At 41.0% G+C, this 27,598-nt stretch overlaps 1 protein-coding gene across 1 annotated transcript in view; it reads left to right on the top strand.

Annotated features, from left to right (window-relative positions):
- Positions 1-2,327: 2,327 nt before the first annotated feature.
- The window catches only part of tspan33a (tetraspanin 33a), a 35,054-nt gene continuing 9,783 nt past the window's right edge, over positions 2,328-27,598 (top strand). The window contains exons 1-3 of the mRNA XM_034163906.1: positions 2,328-2,530; positions 27,270-27,327; positions 27,439-27,566. Coding sequence (XP_034019797.1) covers positions 2,441-2,530; positions 27,270-27,327; positions 27,439-27,566 — 276 coding nt within the window. The 5' untranslated portion in view covers positions 2,328-2,440. The remainder of the gene's footprint in view (positions 2,531-27,269; positions 27,328-27,438; positions 27,567-27,598) is intronic.

Raw genomic sequence — 27,598 nt, forward strand, 5'->3', positions numbered from 1 at the left:
AGTTGATTTGGCACAACTTTTATACAGGTAGTGGAGTAGATAAGTGTAACAGTTAGTCATATCTGAAACAATCACCAAAATTGGCACACATAATCCTTAGACATTACTCTTTTGAAGAAAAAAAAAAAAACAATTGGACACTTGAATTTTCAACAGGCAGCCAGGTCAACTGAAGAACACAGGGGTCAAAATTAAAAGATACTCCATTATATTTAAAACTATACCATATTATTTGTTTGATAACAAAGATTCCAAAAAGGTATAGTTTGGACTATCTATGACTGAATGTTCTGGAGTTATGGGGTAAAAACAGCAAGAATGGTGACAAAGGTCAGTTTCAGTTTGTACAGTGGTCAAAAGTTAAAGTTGCTCTAAGTTTGGTAAAAAGTGATGCAAATTATTGGTTGAGTTAACTGGGTTTATAAAGAAATAGTTTGCATCATGCACCATGTTTAGTTATCACGTTACGGTGTAACATATGTCACATATCGTACAATCTAATGGATGTTGACATTGTTTGGCCTTTACTGTGCAGACCAAACATTCAACACTGTCAAAACTAAAACATCTTTTAATTTTTTTACCATGTATAATTCTTCAACTGACCCATACCTGGCTGCCTACTGAAAATTCAAGTGGCCAATTGGTTGTTTCAAAAGAGTAATATCTGAGGAGTATTTCTGCCGAATTTGGTGCTCTTCATTCGACTTCACCTGGAGATGTCCCAGCGAGTACTACAAATGCCTCCAGTCGGCATACTGGATTTGGATTTTTGTGTTAGAAGAATGAGCAGTGTCAATAAGCTCCCGCCATGTTTGTTTTTAAGCAAAGTACCATCGTGACTGGTGTGCGCGTACGGTGTGCGCGCTCAGTGTTCACAGCGTGCAATGGTATAAATCATATGGAACCAAACTGGCATGCTGAATGGAACCAAAATTGCATGGTAAGTGGAGCACAATGGCAAATGTGACAGTGATCGATATCACGTGACATAACCTCACCAATCAAATGACAAGGCTCTATTCAGGCATTATATAAAAGCAATTATATAACGGCTGAGTGGATCCTTGTCCATGAAATATTTGTACCACTGAACTCATAAACATTCATTATTTGTATAATATAATATCAAATGACAAGGATCTACTTTAACCATTTTATAATACAAATAATACATTTTTACATTCTTTCAATGGAAAGAATGGTATGTTCCAGCTTTCAACTTATGAAATATTCGTACCATTGAACTCATAAACATTCCTTATTTGTATAATATCAAATGACAAGGATCTATTTTAGCCGTTATATAATACAAGTAATGCGTGTTTTTATATTCTTTCAATGGAAAGAATGGTATGTTCCAGCTTTCACCTCATGAAATATTCGTGCCATTGAATTCATAAACATTCATTATTTGCATAATATAATATCAAATGACAAAGATCTATTTTAGCCATTATATAAACCAAATAATGAATGTTGTTACATTCTTTCAATGGAAAGAATGGTATGTTCCAGCTTTCACCTCATGAAATATTCGTACCATTGAACTCATAAACATTCATTATTTGTATAATATAATATGACAAGGATCTATTTTAGCCGTCATATAAAACAAATAATGAATGTTGTTACATTCTTTCAATGGAAATAATGGTATGTTCCAGCTTTCACTTCATGAAATATTTGTACCATTGAACTCATAAACATTCATTATTTGTATAATATCAAATGACAAGGATTTATATAAAACAAATAATGAATGTTGTTACATTCTTTCAATGGAAAGAATGGTATGTTCCAGCTTTCACCTCATGAAATATTCGTACCATTGAACTCATAAACATTATTTGTATAATATAATATGACAAGGATCTATTTTAGCCGTCATATAAAACAAATAATGAATGTTGTTACATTCTTTCAATGGAAATAATGGTATGTTCCAGCTTTCACTTCATGAAATATTTGTACCATTGAACTCATAAACATTCATTATTTGTATAATATAATATCAAATGACAAGGATTTATATAAAACAAATAATGAATGTTGTTACATTCTTTCAATGGAAAGAATGGTATGTTCCAAAAAGCTTGCACCTCATGAAATATTTGTACCATTGAACTCATAAACATTTATTATTTGTATAAAAATGAATGTTTTTTTTTTCATTTGTGCAATGGAAAGAATTTCATTATTGTATGAATGAAAAAACATTATTTATATACCGTATTTAACTATGAAAAGTAGATTATAAAAAATATACTGTATATGCACACTATGACCCCTTTAATACCACAGTCTCTCTCTCTCTCTCTCTCTGTTCAAACACGTTGTGCCCAACGGCGCCTCGGCAGCACAAACCAGCAGCTCGGCGGCACCATGCTGACGAATCTTCTTTATCTGTTTTGTTTTTAAGCTTTTATAAAGTGGTGCAATGGAAAAAAGCCGCAGAAACGACGAGGACTTCAGCTATGTCAGTCCGGTCGTTAAATATCTGCTCTTCTTGTTTAACTTCATATTTTGGGTGAGTGTCCGTCATAATTACATTTATTCCACCTGTGGGTTCATGTTTTGTTATTTTCTTCTTTTTATTTTAAAAGTTGTTTTTGTCCTGCTAGCAGCTAGCTTTTGTTTAGTTTGGTTGTCGTTTAACTTCAGTAAAAGTGTGTATCAGGTTTCATTATTAACCTGCTGTCGAATCTTTTTTCACATCAGCGTTTGGCTCAGATTTCCTTGTTGACATTCGTCCAAAGAGGTTATATGATTCGTCTGAACAATCCAGCAAAACACACTTTATGTCACTGTAACACGTTCTTTATTCAACATACTCATCAAATTTAACTGAGTCATGCTTTGATTTGACTGAAACTGTTCACCAGTTATTTGATTAAAAAACAGAAATAGCTATATTTTCACAAATTAATAATAATTAAAGTTGTTTTGCAAGAAGAAAAATGTCAAATTCTGCCCCCACCCACCCTATCTTTTAAAATTATTAAAAAAAATCTGATTTTAAACCAGCAGCATTTGAAATTAAAGCAAGTAGTTTTTTTATTTTTTAAATTGGTAATAAAAATCCAATAACTTTCGAAGCTAGTTTAAGTAAAGGGGAGATAAACAGCTTTTAAATTGTCCTACACTGAGGATGGTTTCAATTACTTTTACAGCGTTTCAAAAATGTTTTAAATCGGTTTAAATCAAATAGCTGTGAACTCCAAACTGGGCTGTGTGTGAGTCTTAAATCTGGGTAAAATTAAGGTAAATAGCTTTTATATTGTCCTACAGTAAGGATTAACTGGTTTAAACAGCTGTTATACCTTTTTCAAAATGTTTGAATTTGGTTTTGTGCAACTAATTGTGATTTTTGTTAATTGGCTTTAAATAACTCTAAACTAGTCTTAAAATAGTTGTCTTAAATTGGGGTGAAATGGAGGTACTGTAAAGAGCTTTTAAAGTGCCCTAAACAAAGGATAAACTGGATTAAACTGGTTTTATACCTTTTCAAACATGTTTTAAATTGGTTTAAAGCAAGCACTGGCTCATTTTGTAGCCTACTGCATCATTGGACACATACATTGGTTGATGGCTGAGTCCATCATATCCAGATTGTTAACACGATAACTCAAAAACGATAAAGGCTATCACCTTGTAGCGTTGCATATTACGAGGGTGTAAAATGAGGACAAACTCCTTCTAATCTAGTGTTGATGCACCAGATCACTCCAAAAAGCAACTTTGCTTTGCCTATTTAATATGCCATAGGCATGTCTGTCACCTTCTAGGTGACTAATGGATGCTTTATCGATGATGGATCAGGAGCAGGTGTAGTTGTCCATGAGAAATGCCGAGCATTTCTGCAGATAAATGTACTAAATCAGAGAAGTTAACTGTTACATTCTCAAATAATACACTCAAAAGTGAATTTAGCATTGAAATAAAATAAAAGCAAGGGAGATGGTTGAGTAAGGTATTCCCAATGGGAGAGAGGAAGCATTTCTATGCAGAACCTCATTATATTTGACAAATGTGTTGGGAAAGTGTAGGTATACGGACCCACAACAGGGGGCGCAAATGAACGGACAATGGACGCCTGTCCAAAGCAGAACCGGAACCACACGATTTCCTCCGCCACCAGACCCCAGGAATACTGGAGCCGCCAAGTCCCGAACTCCCAGGTGGCCACTGCCTCCACGTGTTGGACCTGGTACTGCTGGCGAGGAACAAAAAGCAATTAAATGAGGGCGCGTTTGCACCCAGGAATCCGTACGGCAGGAAAGCTACCTCCACCTCTCGTTGGAAAAGTAGTCCACAATACAACGCACAAAGTCACAAAAGAATACTGTCAAACAGTCAGCTGAGGTATGTTACCTTCCAGGTAGAACGATATCTCGGCAAAGAGGTGGCGATGACGTCTTGCTGATATACCGATGCTGATCCGATGAGTGGTGACAGCTGTCATGGGTGATGAGTGTCAGCTGTCACCCCGGCTGCTCCTGTGAGGCGGCAGCGCCCTCTGGTGCCTGGAGCCCGCACTCCAGGCAGGGTGCCCTCTGGTGGTGGTGGGCCAGCAGTACCTCCTCTTCAGCGGCCCACACAACAAAATGGACATTTATTTTCTGGCCGTTTAACAGCATTTACCTTGTAAAACTCAAATAACACTGTCACAAGACCCCACAACCCTCCAGAAAGGATTTTGTATGAATGTAGCCCAAACAGACATCGTCCCTCTCTTTGTCTCGCTCAACATATGTGGCCATGAAGTTACATATCACATGAAATGACCTTCTTTGTTGGTTTCTTTCATTTACAAAAGCGAGGTCTGGTGGCTACCAAGGGCACTGCTGCTTGTTTTAAAATGATTATGATCCTAAAACTGGATAAAATGGATGTAAATGGCATTTAAACTGTCTTACACTAAGGAAACGCAGGTTTAAACTACTTTTTATTAATCTTTTATCTTTTCAAATATGATTTCAATTCAACTTGATGTTGTCATTATGGGTGTTGTGAGAAGAATTTTGAGGGGAAAAATAAATTTACTCCATTTTGGAATAAAGCTGTAACATAAACTGGAAAAAGTAAAGCAAAAATAATGGCTCATTTGCTAAATTCAAAGTGCTGTAGGGGGCAAACTAAAGTTCAGATTGGTGGGTCTGGTGCATCAGCAGAACATTGAGAAAAGGGTGTGAATACTTACGTACATGTGATTTCTTTTTTATTATTATTTTTAATAAATTTCCAAAAATAATAAAAAAAAACTTCATGTTTTCATTATGGGGTGTTGTGAGAAGAATTTTGAGGGGAAAACCGAATTTATTCCATTTTGGAATAAAGCTGTAACATAAACTGTGGAAAAAGTGAAGCAAAAATAGTGGCTCATTTGCTAAATTCAATGTGCTGTAGGGGGCAAACTAAAATTCAGATTAGTGGGTCTGCTGTGGGATTGTAGTATAAGCTGATTTATAACATTTTTACACCTGATCCTTTGCTGTGTGAAGGACTTCCAGGAGTCTCAAAGAAAAAAGAAAAACTGAGGAATAGTGCAGGCTGTGAAGTTTTTCATACATGATGATACAATGCAATTGTGCCACCACAAGTTGCCAAACATGTACTGAGAATTGAGATAGCAACACCCTGTGTTGTTATTTTTGGATGTTTATGTGAATGATAACAAACATGGTATACATTTACAACCCCTGGCAATAATTATGGAATCACCGGCCTCGGAGGATGGTCATTCAGTTGTTTAATTTTGTAGAAAAAAAGCAGATCACAGACATGACACAAAACTAAAGTCATTTCAAATGGCAACTTTCTGGCCTTAAGAAACACTATAAGAAATCAAGAAAAATAATTGTGGCAGTCAGTAACGGTTACTTTTTTAGACCAAGCAGAGGGGAAAAAATATAGACTCACTCAATTCTGAGGAATAAATTATGGAATCACCCTGTAAATTTTCATCCCCAAAACTAACACCTGCATCAAATCAGATCTGCTCATTAGTCTGCATCTAAAAAGGAGTGATCACACCTTGGAGAGCTGTTGCACCAAGTGGACTGACATGAATCATGGCTTCAACACGAGAGATGTCAATTGAAACAAAGGAGAGGATTATCAAACTCTTAAAAGAGGGTAAATCATCACGCAATGTTGCAAAAGATGTTGGTTGTTCACAGTCAGCTGTGTCTAAACTCTGGACCAAATACAAACAACATGGGAAGGTTGTTAAAGGCAAACATACTGGTAGACCAAGGAAGACATCAAAGCGTCAAGACAGAAAACTTAAAGCAATATGTCTCAAAAATCGAAAATGCACAACAAAACAAATGAGGAACAAATGGGAGGAAACGGGAGTCAACGTCTATGACCGAACTGTAAGAAACCGCCTAAAGGAAATGGGATTTACATACAGAAAAGCTAAACGAAAGCCATCATTAACACCTAAACAGAAAAAACAAGGTTACAATGGGCTAAGGAAAAGCAATCGTGGTCTGTGGATGACTGGATGAAAGTCATATTCAGTGATGAATCTCGAATCTGCATTGGGCAAGGTGATGATGCTGGAACTTTTGTTTGGTGCCGTTCCAATGAGATTTATAAAGATGACTGCCTGAAGAGAACATGTAAATTTCCACAGTCATTGATGATATGGGGCTGCATGTCAGGTAAAGGCACTGGGGAGATGGCTGTCATTACATCATCAATAAATGCACAAGTTTACGTTGATATTTTGGACACTTTTCTTATCCCATCAATTGAAAGGATGTTTGGGGATGATGAAATCATTTTTCAAGATGATAATGCATCTTGCCATAGAGCAAAAACTGTGAAAACATTCCTTGCAAAAAGACACATAGGGTCAATGTCATGGCCTGCAAATAGTCCATATCTTAATCCAATTGAAAATCTTTGGTGGAAGTTGAAGAAAATGGTCCATGACAAGGCTCCAACCTGCAAAGCTGATCTGGCAACAGCAATCAGAGAAAGTTGGAGCCAGATTGATGAAGAGTACTGTTTGTCACTCATTAAGTCCATGCCTCAGAGACTGCAAGCTGTTATAAAAGCCAGAGGTGGTGCAACATAATACTAGTGATGTGTTGGAGTGTTCTTTTGTTTTTCATGATTCCATAATTTTTTCCTCAGAATTGAGTGATTCCATATTTTTTCCCTCTGCTTGGTCTGAAAAAGTAACCGTTACTGACTGCCACAATTTTTTTTTTCCTGATTTCTTATAGTGTTTCTTAAAGCCAGAAAGTTGCCATTTGAAATGACTTTAGTTTTGTGTCATGTCTGTGATCTGCTTTTTTTCTACAAAATTAAACAACTGAATGAACATCCTCCGAGGCCGGTGATTCCATAATTTTTGCCAGGGGTTGTATTAGCGCAGATATGCTCGTATATGCTTGCCTTTTCTCTTGTCTTAGCCATTGGTGCTGCCAAACGTGTTCTTCGACTTCTCCAGTGCTTTCAACACCATCCAGCCTAACCTGCTCAGTGATAAGCTACGTGACATGAATGTGGAGGCTCTGCTGTTGACCAGGATTACAAACTACCTCACAGGTCGCCCACAGTATGTGAGGCTTTAGGACATTACATCCAACACCATCAAGAGCAGCATGGGGCACCACAGGGGACGGTCCTGTGTCCCTTCCTGTTCACACTCTACATCTCAGACGTCAGCCTCTGGTCACAGTCCTGCCACCTGCAGAAGTTATCGGACGACTCTACTATTGTGGGATGCATCAGCAGTGACCTGGAGGCTGAGTACATGAGTGTGTTGGACAGGTTTGTAGAGTGGTGTGGACTCAACCACCTGCAGCTCAACATATCTAAGATGAAGGAGCTGGTGATGGACTTCAGAAGATGGAAGACACGTCCAAACCCAATTACCATCAATGGAACTGAGGTGGACATTGTGGACTACTACAAGTTCCTGGGTGTCCACATAGACAACAAACTGGATAAGACTGTAATCACAGATGCTGTGTATAAGAAAGATCAGAGCCAAATTTACTTCCTCAGGAGGCTCAGATCTTTCAATGTCTGCAGAAATATGTTGCAGATGTTTTATCACTCGGTGGTCTCCAGTGTCATCTTCTATGCTGTAGTGTGCTGGGGCAGCAGGCTGAAGGCAGCTGACACAAACAGACTCAACAAACTCATCAGGAGAGCTGGCTCTGTGTTGAGCTGGACTCTATGGTGACGGTGTCGGAGAGGAGGATGTTGAGGAAACTGCTCAGCATCCTGGACAACACCTCCCAACCCCTGCATGCCACGCTGACGTCCTGTCAGAGCATCTTCAGTCATAGACTGAGACCACTGAGGTGCACCACAGAACACCACAGGAGATCTTTCCTACCTGTAGCAATCAGACTGTATAATTCCCCCTCGCCCCTTCTGCAGGATGAATACATAATGAACAGAGTTATTCAGTTATAGAGTTATGTGCAATACTGTCAAACATCTTGTACAAATGCCTTCCAGTCATTTCGCATAAATTTGTTATACTTATTGTAAAAAAAAAAACATTGTTCACTGTTTACTGTTTATAATTTCCTTTGTGATAAATAAATTTTATCTTATCTTATAATGTAAATTCACTGTTAGTGTTTATTATCTTGATGTAACACTGCATTTGAGTTGATATAACACTATTTTGAATAGTGTGAATAGTGCAAATTTTGCATAATAGTGTGAAATGAGGATTTATTGTCAAGATGACTTCTTTTTAAAGTATTAGTTTTATATGCATAAATCATGGAATCAAGGTGTGAGATCTAAAACATTTTCTATATACACAAAAGATCTATTTCTCTCAAATATTGTTCAGAAATCTGCCTAAATCTGTGTTCGTGAGCACATCTCCTTTGCCGAGATCTATTCCACCTCACAGGTGGGAGGTGATTAGACAACATGATTATTGCACAGGTGTGCCTTAGGCTGGCCACAGTAAAAGGCCAGCACCCTTCCTTGGACCTGCTCTATTTGGTCCTAGGTTCACCGCTTCAAGTGCCCTTCTCACTCGATCTTGCTCCTGCTCATTGCTAGTGACCACCACAATTTCTCTCATTGATCCCCATACTCCTGGGGTACGCATGTGTAGGTTCACGGCTGCCATGGCAACCTTGTCTGCCTCTTCCCATGTCATATGTCCAGATCGTAATCCGTCCACACATATCACTACCCACCGATGCTGGCGTTCTTTAGCCAAATCAGTAGCTGTTCCCAGAGTTTTCAGCATTTCCTCCATGTATTCGATTGAATTTTCTCTCCCTGGGTAGCTTTCAAAGGGCACATGTAGGAGTGCATGATAAACCATTCGTGGTGCGCTTGTTATCACCATCGATCTTCCGTCCAGACCTCTCCCCTTTATGTTCTTAAGCTCTTCTTGGTATTCTCTGCCTGCCCGCTCCTTGAGCTTTGCTCTGAATTTTCGGTTGGCAATCTTCAGTCTGGGATTTGTGAAGACAATGAGACTATCTCCATCTATATCCCAAGGACTGCCAAAATAATGATATGCCCGTCTTCCATCTTGGGCCACCATTTTTTTAGTTCCTTCGGGCATAGGGTCCAATTCCTCCATGTAGTCAGATTCAATGTCTACATGGTGGGTTTTTGCTTTAGATTTTCTAAAGATCTCCTGCGAACACCCTTCCTCTTTAATATGGTAACTCGGTCCGGCAACACATTCTTCAGCTTTAAGCTGTCCCAAGCTTCTGGGCCCACATTCCGGCGATTGATGGAATATCTGTCCAGACACTCCCTGAAGGCTTCTTCGTCTTTTATCCTGCTCAACCAGGCGTTCTGTCTGTTTTCTAACTGTTGAGGTTGTTCCTCTCACACTTCCTAGGGGCAATTTTGGCCACTCTGGGTCAAAGCTTGTGTGGAGCTGGTCCGGGCTTTTATATTCTTGACCATTTCCCCCATTTCGTCTTCATTATCGAGGATCTGGCTTCCACTCATATCTTCCATTATAGGATATTGTTCCTTAAGCATTCTTCCTAACCCTTTTAGCGGTTCTGCCATGGACTTAAACTCAGCATATACGGACGCTGATTTTGCTTTAACATCAACCAGGACCGTCTCTACTCCCAACAACCCAGCTGTCATTTTTACTACGGAGTCATAACTTTTCTCAGGGCTTATTAAGGTAGTGATTTGTCCTCTTTTCCATTCTTCTCCGAGAAGTTTGGACCACCATTCAAGCCACTCTCTGGTCCCCATTTTGTCCTTTGGGACTGGTGGGCTCCCCAAAACGGCCAGGATCTGCCCCTCCTTATGCTTTCCTGGATAATATATCCCTAATGTGTGTATAGTTTCTGCCATGTCTTCTTTGAAACAGTCTTCATCAGTTTCCACACTTTGATCTATGACATATTTTTGAACTGTTTCTGCCCAAGTATCATATCCTCGTCCATACAATACCACTCTGTGTGGCCGAAAATCCACTTCTTTTGTCCCTTCATGTTCGGATTCAGGGTTTGCTACGGGTCCTGGCTCTCCTTCAGCCATATTTTCACTGCTTATTCTTAATACTAACCTTACTGTTTCGTAATGATTGTCCTCCCTTTATTCTCTCGGTTGCTGAGATTGTCGATTCCACCACTGTCGTCTCCTTGACTTCAGCTATGGTCCTTGTCGTCTCGAGTCGTCTGCCTCTCAAAGCCTCTCTTGGCGCCTTGAGTCAGGGATGAGTGACAGACTACTTGGCTATTCAGCGCTAATTCCAGAGGTTAATTCCAAATCAGCTGCTCCTTTTCCCGCTTCTCCCCTCAGGAACCTCACGGGTTTATGATCCTATTATTCTTGTAGATCACCATTTTGCACGGTATACTCTCATACCTGCTTTCTTGACGATCTGATCCAGCAGGCTCCCTCGCCTGCTTCCCTTCCTCGTCGTTTCGTGACGATCCAGCAGGCTATCCCCGTCTGCTTCTTGTCCCAGTCCAGATGATCCAGCAGTGACATGTCTGCTTCTCGTCCTTGATCCCAGCTCCCTGGGATACTTACTCCTGTTGTCTTTACTTCATCCTTTTGGTGGTCGCCTCCAAATTTTCACACCTCTGGAGGACAGATATGTTTCAAGTCGTTACTGGACCTATACAGGCCATCAGCCGACACTCTCCACAACACTGTCTCCTTTGATGATCTATTCAGAGGCTTTCCACCTACCCAATGGCAAAGACTCTCCTTTGGCCAGGATTCTTCCTCGGACCCGACTACACTTTGTCAGGTCCCTGTTCGGGCGCCATGTGTCAGATCCCGCTTTTTAGATACACGGCACACGCTCACCCTCCGATGAGTGTGTTTGTGTAAAAACCAGCTCTCCGTCTCTGGGGTCCGACCTTCGTGTCTCCACGGGTATTACCCGGCAGGGCTGCACAAAGGCTGTTCAAGCTGGAGGAGGAGACTTTTTTACTTTTTTACCTTTTTACTTTTTTTTACTTTTTTACTGTGCTCCAACGCCTAAGGAAGACCTCTAACGGTCGAAACATCGCGACGGAGCACTTTTATCTGCTAACTTTCATCAGCGTTGGCAAGCTAACTAGCTTGCTAACGCTTTCGTTTTTTATTTATTTATTTTTTTTATTTTTCTCTTTTGGCGCTGTTGTCGTGCGTTGCCTGTGCTGCTTCATGGCCTGTTTGGTGCCTTGATTGGGGCACTCCTTCTGCTGAATCACTTTTAAATTATTTACACATTATTCACTTTGTGTGTTTTTAGGAATCCGCTAGGTTGCGTAGCTACTAGCTCTTAGCCGATTTAGCATGGCGGCTTCTCCTGTCTCTCCCGCACTTTTCTGCTCTGGGTGTGAAATGTTTAGTTATTCCTCGGCCTCCTTTAGCAGTAACGGTACTTGTAATAAGTGTAGCTTATTCGTAGCTTTGGAGGCCAGGCTGGGCGAATTGGAGACTCGGCTCCGCACCGTGGAAAATTCTACAGCTAGCCTGGCCCCTGTAGTCGGTGCGGACCAAGGTAGCTTAGCCGCCGCTAGTTCCCCCCTGGCAGATCCCGGGCAGTCGGGAAAGCAGGCCGACTGGGTGACTGTGAGGAGGAAGCGTAGCCCTAAACAGAAGCCCCGTGTACACCGTCAACCCGTTCACATCTCTAACCGTTTTTCCCCACTCGACGATACACTCGCCGAGGATCAAACTCTGGTTATTGGCGACTCTGTTTTGAGAAATGTGAAGTTAGCGACACCAGCAACCATTGTCAATTGTCTTCCGGGGGCCAGAGCAGGCGACATCGAAGGACATTTGAAATTGCTGGCTAAGGCTAAGCGTAAATTTGGTAAGATTGTAATTCACGTCGGCAGTAATGACACTCGGTTACGCCAATCGGAGGTCACTAAAATTAACATTAAATCGGTGTGTAACTTTGCAAAAACAATGTCGGACTCTGTTGTTTTCTCTGGGCCCCTCCCCAATCAGACCGGGAGTGACATGTTTAGCCGCATGTTCTCCTTGAATTGCTGGCTGTCTGAGTGGTGTCCAAAAAATGAGGTGGGCTTCATTGATAATTGGCAAAGCTTCTGGGGAAAACCTGGTCTTGTTAGGAGAGACGGCATCCATCCCACTTTAGATGGAGCAGTTCTCATTTCTAGAAATCTGGCCAATTTTCTTGGATCCTCCAAACTGTGACTATCCAGGGTTGGGACCAGGAGGCAGAGCTGTGGTCTTACACACCTCTCTGCAGCTTCTCTCCCCCTGCCATCCCCTCATTACCCCATCCCCGTAGAGACGGTGCCTGCTCCCAGACCACCAATAACCAGCAAAAATCTATTTAAGCATAAAAATTCAAAAAGAAAAAATAATATAGCACCTTCAATTGCACCACAGACTAAAACAGTTAAATGTGGTCTATTAAACATTAGGTCTCTCTCTTCTAAGTCCCTGTTGGTAAATGATATAATAATTGATCAACGTATTGATTTATTCTGCCTAACAGAAACCTGGTTACAGCAGGATGAATATGTTAGTTTAAATGAGTCAACACCCCCGAGTCACACTAACTGTCAGAATGCTCGTAGCACGGGCCGTGGCGGAGGATTAGCAGCAATCTTCCATTCCAGCTTATTAATTAATCAAAAACCTAGACAGAGCTTTAATTAATTTGAAAGCTTGTCTCTTAGTCTTGTCCATCCAAATTGGAAGTCCCAAAAAACAGTTTTATTTGTTATTATCTATCGTCCACCTGGTCGTTACTGTGAGTTTCTCTGTGAATTTTCAGACCTTTTGTCTGACTTAGTGCTTAGCTCAGATAAGATAATTATAGTGGGCGATTTTAATATCCACACAGATGCTGAGAATGACAGCCTCAACACTGCATTTAATCTATTATTAGACTCTATCGGCTTTGCTCAAAAAGTAAATGAGTCCACCCACCACTTTAATCATATCTTAGATCTTGTTCTGACTTATGGTATGGAAATAGAAGATTTAACAGTATTCCCTGAAAACTCCCTTCTGTCTGATCATTTTTTAATAACATTTACATTTACCCTGATGGACTACCCTGCAGTGGGGAATAAGTTTCATTACACTAGAAGTCTTTCAGAAAGCGCTGTAACTAGGTTTAAGGATATGATTCCTTCGTTATGTTCTCTAATGTCATATACCAACACAGAGCAGAGTAGCTACCTAAACTCTGTAAGGGAGTTAGAGTATCTCGTCAATAGTTTTACATCCTCTTTGAAGACAACTTTGGATGCTGTAGCTCCTCTGAAAAAGAGAGCTTTAAATCAGAAGTGTCTGACTCCGTGGTATAACTCACAAACTCGTAGCTTAAAGCAGATAACCCGTAAGTTGGAGAGGAAATGGCGTCTCACTAACTTAGAAGATCTTCACTTAGCCTGGAAAAAGAGTTTGTTGCTCTATAAAAAAGCCCTCCGTAAAGCTAGGACATCTTTCTACTCATCACTAATTGAAGAAAATAAGAATAACCTCAGGTTTCTTTTCAGCACTGTAGCTAGGCTGACAAAGAGTCAGAGCTCTATTGAGCTGAGTATTCCATTAACTTTAACTAGTAATGACTTCATGACTTTCTTTGCTAACAAAATTTTGACTATTAGAGAAAAAATTATTCATAACCATCCCAAAGATGTATCGTTATCTTTGGCTGCTTTCAGTGATGCCGGTATTTGGTTAGACTCTTTCTCTCCGGTTGTTCTGTCTGAGTTATTTTCATTGGTTGCTTCGTCCAAACCATCGGCATGTTTATTGGACCCCATTCCTGCCAGGCTGCTCAAGGAAGTCCTACCATTATTTAATGCTTCAATCTTAAATATGATCAATCTATCTTTGTTAGTTGGTTATGTACCACAGGCCTTTAAGGTGGCAGTAATTAAACCATTACTTAAAAAGCCATCACTTGACCCAGCTATCTTAGCTAATTATAGGCCAATTTCCAACCTTCCTTTTCTCTCAAAAATTCTTGAGAGGGTAGTTGTAAAACAGTTAACTGATCACCTGCAGAGGAATGGTCTATTTGAAGAGTTTCAGTCAGGTTTTAGAATTCATCATAGTACAGAAACAGCATTAGTGAAGGTTACAAATGATCTTCTTATGGCTTCGGACAGTGGACTTATCTCTGTGCTTGTTCTGTTGGACCTCAGTGCTGCTTTTGATACTGTTGACCATAAAATTTTATTACAGAGATTAGAGCATGTCATAGGTATTAAAGGCACTGCGCTGCGGTGGTTTGAATCATATTTGTCTAATAGATTACAGTTTGTTCATGTAAATGGGGAATCTTCTTCACAGACTAAAGTTAATTATGGAGTTCCACAAGGTTCTGTGCTAGGACCAATTTTATTCACTTTATACATGCTTCCCTTAGGCAGTATTATTAGACGGTATTGCTTAAATTTTCATTGTTACGCAGAAGATACCCAGCTTTATCTATCCATGAAGCCAGAGGATACACACCAATTAGCTAAACTGCAGGATTGTCTTACAAACATAAAGACATGGATGACCTCTAATTTCCTGCTTTTAAACTCAGATAAAACTGAAGTTATTGTACTTGGCCCCACAAATCTTAGAAGCATGGTGTCTAACCAGATCGTTACTCTGGATGGCATTTCCCTGATCTCTAGTAATACTGTGAGAAATCTTGGAGTCATTTTTGATCAGGATATGTCATTCAAAGCGCATATTAAACAAATATGTAGGACTGCCTTTTTGCATTTACGCAATATCTCTAAAATCAGAAAGGTCTTGTCTCAGAGTGATGCTGAAAAACTAATTCATGCATTTATTTCCTCTAGGCTGGACTATTGTAATTCATTATTATCAGGTTGTCCTAAAAGTTCCCTAAAAAGCCTTCAGTTGGTTCAGAATGCTGCAGCTAGAGTACTGACGGGGACTAGCAGGAGAGAGCATATCTCACCCGTGTTGGCCTCTCTTGATTGGCTTCCTGTTAATTCTAGAATAGAATTTAAAATTCTTTTCTTACTTATAAGGTTTTGAATAATCAGGTCCCATCTTATCTTAGGGACCTCATAGTACCATATTACCCCATTAGAGCGCTTCGCTCTCAGACTGCGGGCTTACTTGTAGTTCCTAGGGTTTGTAAGAGTAGAATGGGAGGCAGAGCCTTCAGCTTTCAGGCTCCTCTCCTGTGGAACCAGCTCCCAATTCAGATCAGGGAGACAGATACCCTCTCTACTTTTAAGATTAGGCTTAAAACTTTCCTTTTCGCTAAGGCTTATAGTTAGGGCTGGATCGGGTGACCCTGGACCATCCCTTGGTTATGCTGCTTTAGACGTAGATTGTGGGGGGGTTCCCATGATGCACTGTTTCTTTCTCTTTTTGCTCCGTATGCATCACTCTGCATTTAATCATTAGTGATCGATCTCTGCCCCCCTTCACGGCATGTCTTTTTCCTGGTTTTTTCCCTCAGCCCCAACCAGTCTCAGCAGAAGACTGCCCCTCCCTGAGCCTGGTTCTGCTGGAGGTTTCTTCCTGTTAAAAGGGAGTTTTTCCTTCCCACTGTTGCCAAGTGCTTGCTCATAGGGGGTCGTTTTGACCGTTGGGGTTTTTCATAATTATTGTATGGCCTTGCCTTACAATATGGAGCGCCTTGGGGCAACTGTTTGTTGTGATTTGGCGCTATAGAAGAAAAAAGTTGATTGATTGATTGATCCGGACGTCCACCCCGCTGAAGCTGATCTCGCACCCGGTCGAATAGCCTTCTCAGGAACCAGGATACGAACCGGCCACGCCCGTTAACGGCAGCTCTCCTCTTATGGATCAGGGCTCTTGGAATGTTTAGATTTTGAATTTAGTGACTCGTACAGCGAGTCCCCAGGATGTGTTATTTTCATTAAAAAAACAGACTAACCTTTTAGAGCCTTTTTGATGTTGTACACCCAATAAACTTTAACTTTTACACCTTAAGAAGCATCAATAATCCAATCTCCGAGCCTTAACACTTTAACTGCATGCTTGGAAATTTATTGCAGGTTTTGCAAGTGCCAATAACATAATCAACATAGATTATATGGTGATAATTTCACAACAGTAATTCAAGTATAATTAGAATAATGATTGGCAGAGATTTTTGTTTTTAATTCAATAATTCTGACTGATCTTACTTTGACTGGGACTGGATTGACTTCTTAATTTTTTCTAGGAGTGAGGGAAGGAGGTTTTTTGAGGTTAGGGTCCCCAGCTCGATGAACTTGATTTCCTCTTCATCAGCTATTAATCGTTAGCTGACCACGATCCTTGTGTGATGTTGTAATCCTTCAGGAAGTTAATCCACATAGGAATTTATTCCGTCTTCAATCAACCAAAAGTTGATCTAATCCATTCTGGTATGCGGTGATGTTCCTTGAGAGAGAAATCGTTGAACATTCCCCACTCAGACTTAAGGCCAGTGGTTACTCTCCATTGTTCTGCTACTCCGTGACTGGACGGCCTGAGTGGGAGTTGAAATCTCTCTCAAATGATCTTTTATGGCTCCAGTCCTCTCACTCCACAATTCCAATTGCTGCTCACAAGATGGTCAAGTCTTGTGATCTCCTCGTAGCAGGGGAGTAGTGGCAACAGCACCTCTCCCTGGAAGAATAACCCCGTTTTCTGGTGTTTCACAGTTTATATATGTGCTTGACTCTTGTCGTCCTCAGATGATGTTGGTTACCATGGGGACGCTGTTGACTCAAAACCTCCTCCCTTCTCCTTCTACTTTACTGGAAATCCCCGCAGCCCCTACCAGTAACTTATTTCTCAAGTTCCTCTTTTCTGTTAACACTTCAGCTTTTCTGAGAATTCATTCTTTTAAACCATTTCTTTAGAATCACATCAATCATATTCAATCATTTCATTATAACTCTCTTTCACATAAAAACAATTCATATGATCATATACAAACATTCTCATTCCTTATTATTCATTTCATTTTTACCAACATTTTAATCATTTGATCAGTTGTTTAACATCAGCTTTTCTTGCCAACTTGCAACATCTTCTTCACTTCCTGTTTTTCTCTGACTCTGCACTCTTTATGAAAAACAACTCATATAATCATTCATTTCACTTATTTATAAAATACTTTTTCTAATCAACTCTTAATTTTAACACATTAATACTTCATTTGATCATACTTGTCATGTTAGAATCATTCTTAGACATATTCCCTCGTCTTCACCACCAAGTTCATTCCGTGGGCCTCCCCATTTGCAATGGAAAAGTCCGGTATGACCTCACTTACTCCTGGAAGGTACCAAACACTGTGCAGTTTAATCCAACAGCATGTATATTAATTCCATGGCACGTATTATATTCCAAGATGAAAACAAGCTGAAAGCAAGCTTAAAGTCATCTTTCCTGACAGGTCGCATTGCTTATTGCTCCCCAGCTCAGTCGCCATGTGTTGGAGTTCACTCCGGTGAATGAGAGGGTCGTATCCCTACACCTTCGGGTCGGGGACAGGTCTCCGCTGGGAGGGGAGGAAGCCGGTCAGACCTGGCAGGCCCAAACATATCATGAGAGTCTGCTGGGAACGACTGGCAGAACCCTCTGTCAGCAAGGTCTTCAACTCCCAACTACGGGAGAGCATCTCCCAGATCCTGGGGGAGGTTGGAGACATGGAGTCCGAGTGGACCATGTTCTCCACCTCCATTGTCGATGCGGCCGCTCATAGCTGTGGTCAGAAGGTCTCTGGTGCCTGTCGGGGAGGCAATCCCCGAACCCGGTGGTGGACGCCGGAAGTAAGGGATGCCGTCAAGCTGAAGAAGGAGTCCTACTTATCTTTGTTGGTAGGTGGGACCCCGGAGGCAGCTGACAGGTACCGGCAGGCCAAGCGTGCTGCAGCCCGTGTGGTCGCAGAGGCAAAAACTCGGGTCTGGGAGCAGTTCGGTGAGGCCATGGAGGAGGACTATCGGTCGGCCTTGAAGAGATTCTGGCAAACCGTCCGATGCCTCAGGATCCGATACCGATTGATCTACGTTCCGATCCTCACCTATGGTCATGAGATTTGGCTCATGACCGAAAGAACAAGATCGCGAGTACAAGCGGCCGAGATGAGTTTCCTCCGCAGTGTGGCTGGGCGCTCCCTTAGAAATAGGGTGAGGAGCTCGGTCACTCGGGAGGAGCTCGGAGTCGAGCCGCTGCTCCTCCACATCGAAAGGAGTCAGTTGAGGTGGCTCGGGCATCTTTTCTGGATGCCCCCTGGATGCCTCGCTGGAGAGGTGGTCCGGGCACGTCCCATTGGGAGGAGGCCCCGGGGAAGACCCAGGACACGCTGCAGGGACTACATCTCTCGGCTGGCTTGGGAATGCCTTGGGGTTCCCCCGGAGGAGCTGGGGGAGGTGTGTGTGGATCGGGACGTCTGGGCAGCTTTGCTTGAGCTGCTGCCCCCGCGACCCGACTCCGGATAAAGCAGAAAAAAAAGGATGGATGGTACAAACAATCCCTGGGGGGCTGTCTGTTTTTGGTAAGTTGGACTTGTTGTTTTGCACTGTTCCATTTGTTGCAGAAAATGTGTTTAATAAACTTTTCCTCTAATTTGGCATAAACATGACACTTTGCACTCTTCTCAATTTATTGTTGGAAAGCTGCTTTTTTAGTAATTCTGCAGAGAAATTCCTTGAATCAGCGTCAACCGACACAAATTTTCATTGACCTTGAATCATTAAGGGCCTCATGGCCACCCAGAAGGTTTTAAAAAATCTGTTTCTGCTGATGTTCTCAAAAACTACTCAATGATTTTTTTTTTTTTTTTTTTTTTTTTTTTGAAATCTTGGACAGACATTCCTGTGGACTTTCCAATTTTATCCCCACATTCTCTTCAAAACAGTGTTACTCTATTATCATGTAAATTAACTATATTAGTGTTGATTAACTTGATTTAACACTCTTGGAATTGACTGCGATTGCGTTGTTTTCTGTGAATAGTAAGTCTGACAGGAAATTAATGTTGAGTCGCTGTGTTTCGGAATGTGCAGCACAGATTGTGGTATCTGCAAATCCCTGAAGTCTTTATCTTGTGCAGGTAGAAACAGGAAAATGCTGTGTAAAATCATGAAGTTGTTTAGTGTGGAATGTGTTGTTGACATTTCTGCCGCCTGTGGCTATATTTGGGTTTTGTCAGGACAGAGCCAAAGCTCAATGCAAGGTGTTTTATTGTCCAGAGCCAGAACCAGACAAATCCAACGTTGTTGTCCTATCGCAGCACTCTGTGGTAACCGGATCCATTTTATTCATTGTGGAGAGACTGTTTCTGAGGCCTCCTTTTTGTTTTGTTCAGACTGGGAAAGGAGCAGTAAAAGGGTCTTTTTTTTTCTTTTTTTTTTTTTGGAAAAAAAAAAAGGACAACGGTGCTGCGGATCATTCCATTAATTTACATTCTTGAAAGGGCAGTCCCCAATCTGAGTATGCAATATATTTGAGACAAGAAAAAAACCCAGCTCTCATGCACTTCACGCTACTGAATCCAAGGATAAGTATCAGAACCAATGGGCCTCATGGCCATGGGCGACCAGGGGCATAGGTGGCACATGCGGTTGCCTAGGCCATCAAATGCACAGCAACATTTTTTTTATAGCTTTTATAATGGCAGTGGTGCGACCATTATTCACCCAAAATGTGTGTGGTATATTTAATGTTTGTTGTTTAATATTGTCTGTAGGAGGCAACATAAAAAGTCGCCCTAAGGTACCATCATTGCCAGGCGCTTACGGTGCATCCAGAAAGTATTCACAGCGCTGCACTTTCTCACTTTTTTATGTTACAGCCTTATTCTGAAATGGATGAAATAATTTTTTTCTCAAAATTCTACACACAATACCCCATAATGACAATGTGAAAAGGTTTGTTTTTTTTTGTTTTTTTTTAGTTTTTTGAAAATTTATTAAAAATAAAAAAAATAATACGAAATCACGTGTACATAAGTATTCACACCCTATACCATAGTTGGGGATGTCAGGGTTGAGGGAAAGATGAATGCAGCAATGTACAGAGACATCCTGGATGAAAATCTGTTCCAGACTGCTGTTGGCGTCAAACTGGGGTGACGCTTCATCTTTCAGCAGGACAATGACCCTAAGGACACAGCCAAGATATCAAAGGAGTGGCTTCAGGACAACTCTGTGAATGTCCTTAAGTGGCCCAGCCAGAGCCCAGACGTGAATCCGACTGAACATCTCTGGAGAGATCTGAAAATGATGCTCCCCATCCAACCTGATGGAGGTTGAGAGGTGCTGAAAAGAGGAATGGGCAAAACTGCCCAAAGATAGGTGCACCAAGCCTGTGCAGTCATATTCAAGAAGACTTGAGGGTGTAATTGCTGCCAAAGGTGCATCAACAATGCATTGAGAAAAGGGTGTGAATACTTATGTACGTGTGATTTCTTAGTTTTTATTTTTAATAAATTTGCAAAAAAAACAAAAAACCTTCATGTTGTCATTATGGTGTTTTGTGAATAGAATTTTGAGGGAAAAATTAATTTACTCCATTTTGGAATAAGGCTGTAACATAAAATATGGAAAAAGTGAAGGGCTGTTAATACTTTACGGATGCTCTGTATTTCTTCTTCTTTGGTCATATAAGAGGACTCAGTGAGAACACAATCCCTCTGATTGTATGTCTTTAAATGTGCTGAAATACAAGTGGCGATGCTGTTTCACCAAACTACAAATAACATGGAAGACAATGGGAGCTTCTGGGTGCTGTTTTCATCATGTATAGCACAGCATAGAGGAGATACACGTAGGACGCGTCCAACTCCACTTTATTTACATTGCACGTAATCTGACTGCAGAATAATACTCAAGGTGCAAAGGGGTTGTAATTAGCCTGTTTGTTAATCATGGGTGTGTTTTGAGTGAAACATGAATTGAACCAATCAGATTGCCATCTGTCAGTGCCTTTAAGAACAGGTGTCTCCAACCCTGCTCCTCTAGACCACCTGCTGTGCATGTTTTCTAACTCTCCCTGTTCCACTGCCAGGTAATTAACTCAGTCAGGTGCGCTAATCCAATCAAGAGCTGGAGGTGTGACTTGCAGGGCAGGTGTTCTCCAGGAACAGGGTTGGAGACCCCTGCTTTAAGAGTTGGGTACATTAGAAACTGGCGCTTTGGTATTTAGACGGTGGACTCAAGTGTGAGGTTTTCTGGCTGAAAAAGAGATCTGTATGCAACGCGTCAAAGTGTGTAAGCAGATCCTTTAAGCTCCATGAGGTCCCGCCTTCTTGTTCTACATCTCATCCACCCAATTACCGCTGTATCTCATCAGGTGCAAACAGGGCTGTGCTTTTGACCATGTTTTCAGTGGTGCAGTCCCTTTGGTGCAGTCCCTTTTGCACCAGCACTGCGCCCAACTGCACTTCACTGTGAGACAGACATAACCATGAGAGCGCACAAATACCCTACTGCATATCGCTACTTACGTACCGCCAGAGCGGGCGCACTATTTGTTTTTAACTGAATTTTCCAAGGTTGGCCAACCAACGTATTTCCGGTTCCAGGTCCTTTGTAACCCTCTGTGTATTCCAATCGGACCGGGAGTGACATGTTTAGCCGCATGTTCTCCTTGAATTGCTGGCTGTCTGAGTGGTGTCCAAAAAATGAGGTGGGCTTCATAGATAATTGGCAAAGCTTCTGGGGAAAACCTGGTCTTGTTAGGAGAGACGGCATCCATCCCACTTTGGATGGAGCAGTTCTCATTTCTAGAAATCTGGCCAATTTTCTTAAATCCTTCAAACCGTGACTATCCAGGGTTGGGACCAGGAAGCAGAGTTGTAGTCTTACACACCTCTCTGCAGCTTCTCTCCCCCTGCCATCCCCTCATTACCCCATCCCCGTAGAGACGATGCCTGCTCCCAGACCACCACCAACTAGAGCAAAAATCTATTTAAGCATAAAAATTCAAAAAGAAAAAATAATATAGCACCTTCAACTCCACCACAGACTAAAACAGTTAAATGTGGTTTATTAAACATTAGATCTCTCTCTTCTAAGTCCCTGTTAGTAAATGATATAATAATTGATCAACATATTGATTTATTCTGCCTTACAGAAACCTGGTTACAGCAGGATGAATATGTTAGTTTAAATGAGTCAACACCCCCGAGTCACACTAACTGTCAGAACGCTCGTACCACGGGCCGAGGCGGAGGATTAGCAGCAATCTTCCACTCCAGCTTATTAATTAATCAAAAACCCAGACAGAGCTTTAATTCATTTGAAAGCTTGACTCTTAGTCTTGTCCATCCAAATTGGAAGTCCCAAAAACCAGTTTTATTTGTTGTTATCTATCGTCCACCTGGTCGTTACTGTGAGTTTCTCTGTGAATTTTCGGATCTTTTGTCTGACTTAGTGCTTAGCTCAGATAAGATAATTATAGTGGGCGATTTTAACATCCACACAGATGCTGAGAATGACAGCCTCAGCACTGCATTTAATCTATTGTTAGACTCGATTGGCTTTGCTCAAAATGTAAATGAGTCCACCCACCACTTTAATCATACCTTAGATCTTGTTCTGACTTATGGTATGGAAATTGAAGAATTAACAGTATTCCCTCAAAAACCCCCTTCTGTCTGATCATTTCTTAATAACATTTACATTTACTCTGATGGACTACCCAGCAGTGGGGAATAAGTTTCATTACAGTAGAAGTCTTTCAGAAAGCGCTGTAACTAGGTTTAAGGATATGATTCCTTCTTTATGTTCTCCAATGCCATATACCAACACAGGGCAGAGTAGCTACCTAAACTCTGTGAGTGAGATAGATTATCTCGTCAATAGTTTTATATCCTCTTTGAGGAAAACTTTGGATGCTGTAGCTCCTCTGAAAAAGAGAACCTTAAATCAGACATGCCTGACTCCATGGTATAACTCACAAACTCGCAGCTTAAAGTAGATAACCCGTAAGTTGGAGAGGAAATGGCGTCTCACTAACTTAGAAGATCTTCACTTAGCCTGGAAAAAGAGTCTGTTGCTCTATAAAAAAGCCCTCCGTAAAGCTAGGACATCTTACTACTCATCACTAATTGAAGAAAATAAGAACAACCCCAGGTTTCTTTTCAGCACTGTAGCCAAACTGACAAAGAGTCAGAGCTCTATTGAGCCGAGTATTCCTTTAACTTTAACTAGTAATGACTTCATGACTTTCTTTGCTAATAAAATTTTAACTATTAGAGAAAAAATTACTCATAACCATCCCAAAGACATATCGTTCTCTTTGGCTGCTTTCAGTGATGCCGGTATTTGGTTAGACTCTTTCTCTCCGATTGTTCTGTCTGAGTTATTTTCATTAGTTACTTCCTCCAAACCATCAACATGTCTATTAGACCCCATTCCTACCAGGCTGCTCAAGGAAGCCCTACCATTAATTAATGCTTTGGTCTTAAATATGATCAATCTATCTTTATTAGTTGGCTATGTACCACAGGCTTTTAAGGTGGCAGTAATTAAACCATTACTTTAAAAGCCATCACTTGACCCAGCTATCTTAGCTAATTATAGGCCAATCTCCAACCTTCCTTTTCTCTCAGAAATTCTTGAAAGGGTAGTTGTAAAACAGCTAACTGATCATCTGCAGAGGAATGGTCTATTTGAAGAGTTTCAGTCAGGTTTTAGAATTCATCATAGTACAGAAACAGCATTGGTGAAGGTTACAAATGATCTTCTTATGGCCTCGGACAGTGGACTCATCTCTGTACTTGTTCTGTTAGACCTCAGTGCTGCTTTTGATACTGTTGACCATAAAATTTTATTACAGAGATTAGAGCATGCTATAGGTATTTACGGCACTGCGCTGCAGTGGTTTGAATCATATTTATCTAATAGATTACAATTTGTTCATGTAAATGGGGAATCTTCTTAACAGACTAAGGTTAATTATGGAGTTCCACAAGGTTCTGTGCTAGGACCAATTTTATTCACTTTATACATGCTTCCCTTAGGCAGTATTATTAGACAGCATTGCTTAAATTTTCATTGTTACGCAGATGATACCCAGCTTTATCTATCCATGAAGCCAGAGGACACACACCAATTAGCTAAACTGCAGGATTGTCTTACAGACATAAAGACATGGATGACCTCTAATTTCCTGCTTTTAAACTCAGATAAAACTGAAGTTATTGTACTTGGCCCCACAAATCTTAGAAACATGGTGTCTAACCAGATCCTTACTCTGGATGGCATTACCCTGACCTCTAGTAATACTGTGAGAAATCTTGGAGTCATTTTTGATCAGGATATGTCATTCAATGCGCATATTAGCTGTCAGACTGCAGGTTTACTTGTAGTTCCTAGGGTTTTTAAGAGTAGAATGGGAGGCAGAGCCTTCAGCTTTCAGGCTCCTCTCCTCTGGAACCAGCTCCCAATTCGGATCAGGGAGACCGACACCCTCTCTACTTTTAAGATTAGGCTTAAAACTTTCCTTTTTGCTAAAGCTTATAGTTAGGGCTGGATCAGGTGACCCTGAACCATCCCTTAGTTATGCTGCTATAGACTTAGACTGCTGGGGGGTTCCCATGATGCACTGAGTGTTTCTTTCTCTTTTTGCTCTGTATGCACCACTCTGCATTTAATCATTAGTGATTGATCTCTGCTCCCCTCCACAGCATGTCTTTTTCCTGATTCTCTCCCTCAGCCCCAACCAGTCCCAGCAGAAGACTGCCCCTCCCTGAGCCTGGTTCTGCTGGAGGTTTCTTCCTGTTAAAAGGGAGTTTTTCCTTCCCACTGTCGCCAAGTGCTTGCTCACAGGGGGTCGTTTTGACTGTTGGGGTTTTTCCGTAATTATTGTATGGCTTTGCCTTGCAATATAAAGCGCCTTGGGGCAACTGTTTGTTGTGATTTGGCGCTATATAAATAAAATTGATTTGATTTGATTTATTCTGAAAGCTAGCACTAACATATCTTTAAACAAAATACATCTAAACAAGATTGGATAATACACAGGTTCACACAAAGTCATTGGCCCCTTTGATACATCCAAGTTCTACTAGTTTTACATGACAGTCAGTAAACATCCGATAGCCATCGTCACTTTTTTGTTGCATGGTTCTTTCATTTGGTTGTCTACAGTCAGTAAGCCGGTAACATCGCTAACATGAACGGCTGGTAGAGATCCCGACCGGAGCCACATCCCTTATCATCACCTGTGACTTGCACTGTGCGACTCTTCGTGGCCACACTTCTTTAAAATCCAATAAACTCGTGAGGCTCCCGGCACAGTTTTCCATTGCAGGGAACACTCCTTACAGTGGCACATTTTTACAGCTGTGGGACCATCATATTCCTGAGATTTTCACTCTTCTCCATGACAACAAACGGAGATAATGTGATGACAGTAAACAAACACCAAAATAAATACAAAATAAGAGTAATCAGAGATTTCTGATGTTCTCCAATCCGGATCTGGATCACCTCCAAAATTCAGTGGAGTCTTCCATGCCCTAATATCTACCTGTGGTGCAAATTTGGTGAGAATCCGTGAAGTAGTTTTGAAGTAATCCTTCAAAGCATGTATAAAATGAAATCTGGATCCAGAATCCGGATTCGGCTCCAGATCACCTCGAAAATTGAATGGATTCTTCCATGGCCTAATATCTATCTGTTTTGAAAATGTTGTCAAAATCCGTGTAGTAGTTTTGACGTAATCCTTCTAAAAATAATCCTTTAAAACCTAAATAAAGTGAATCTTGATCCAGAATCCAGATTCGGCTCCAGATCACCTCCAAAATTTAATGGATTCTTCCATGGCCTAATATCTATCTGTTTTGAAAATGTTGTCAAAATCCATGTAGTAGTTTTGACATAATCCTAAAAATAATCCTTTAAAGTCTAAATAAAGTGAATCTTGATCCAGAATCCAGATTCGGCTCCAGATCACCTCCAAAATTGAATGGATTCTTCCATGGCCTAATATCTATCTGTTTTGAAAATGTTGTCAAAATCCGTGTAGTAGTTTTAATGTAATCCTTCTAACAGTAATCCTCCAAAGCCTATATAAAGTGAAACTTGATCCAGACTCCGGATCTGGATCACCTCCAAAATTCAATGGGTTCTTCCATGGCCTAATATCTACCTGTGGTGAAACTTTCATAAAAAGCTGTGCAGTAGTTTTGATGTAATTCTGCTAACAGACAGACAAACAGACAAATAAACACTGATGATTTTATTACGTCCTTGGGGGACGTAATAATGCACATTAGCCAGGTGGCAGTAAACAAAATCCATCACTGTATTAATGCTACCAGAAATGCGTTGATCGGCTTAAAAAAAAAAACAGATGTTGAATGGCGAAATTCATTCCGGGTAGATTTTCCTATATGCAGTCAGGAGAATTAAACTAGTACTGACACATGCACTATGCGCTGCTTTCGGCCTGATGCAAGATAGGGCCCTGGAGCTGCATCTGCTTCAAATTCTAATGAGCTAAAGAACTGTGTCTTCACTAAATTTGATTAAATGTCCGATATTGTATTTTTTTTTTTAATAAATGGGTTTTATAATGCCGTTGGTTTTGAGATTTTTTGTAGCACTGTTTACTGTATGTAGGTCTCCTTCAGCCTTTATTAGTCTTGAACCTCTGCAGCACCTGAGTGTGAGTCATATTTCTGCAAACACCAAAAAAAATCTTCACTCACATTGTTCACGCCATCATGATTAAGTGCTGTGGGGGGGAACTGCCACACCCCAGACAAGTATGAACAGAACACGGGAAAGATTCTCCTCTTACAGTAGTTTTTATTGTGATTTTCCACTTAATCACCTTAAATGTTTTTCTCTCTGCCTTTTTTTTTTTAGATCATCTCCCTGGTGATGGTGTCCATTGGTGTGTATGCACGTGTGGTGAAAAATGCAGGTAAAAGATTCCACATTCTTAGATCGTGTGTCATGCAGCTGCTGGAAAGATGAATTTGCTGATTTGAAAGCAGACTCGGTGCGTTCCTCCCTCTGCTGTGTTGTGCTTCAGAGGCAGCTCTGGCATGTCTGTCAGTGGACCCTTCTGTCATACTGATGGTCGTCGGGGTCCTCATGTTCTTCATCACCTTCTGCGGCTGCGTGGGCTCTCTGAGAGAAAACATCTGCCTCCTGCAGACGGTAAATAAGGAGTCTTAAGCCCCCATCACACA

Source organism: Thalassophryne amazonica, chromosome 22, assembly GCF_902500255.1.
Source record: "Thalassophryne amazonica chromosome 22, fThaAma1.1, whole genome shotgun sequence".
In the NCBI taxonomy this organism is placed as follows: domain Eukaryota; kingdom Metazoa; phylum Chordata; class Actinopteri; order Batrachoidiformes; family Batrachoididae; genus Thalassophryne; species Thalassophryne amazonica.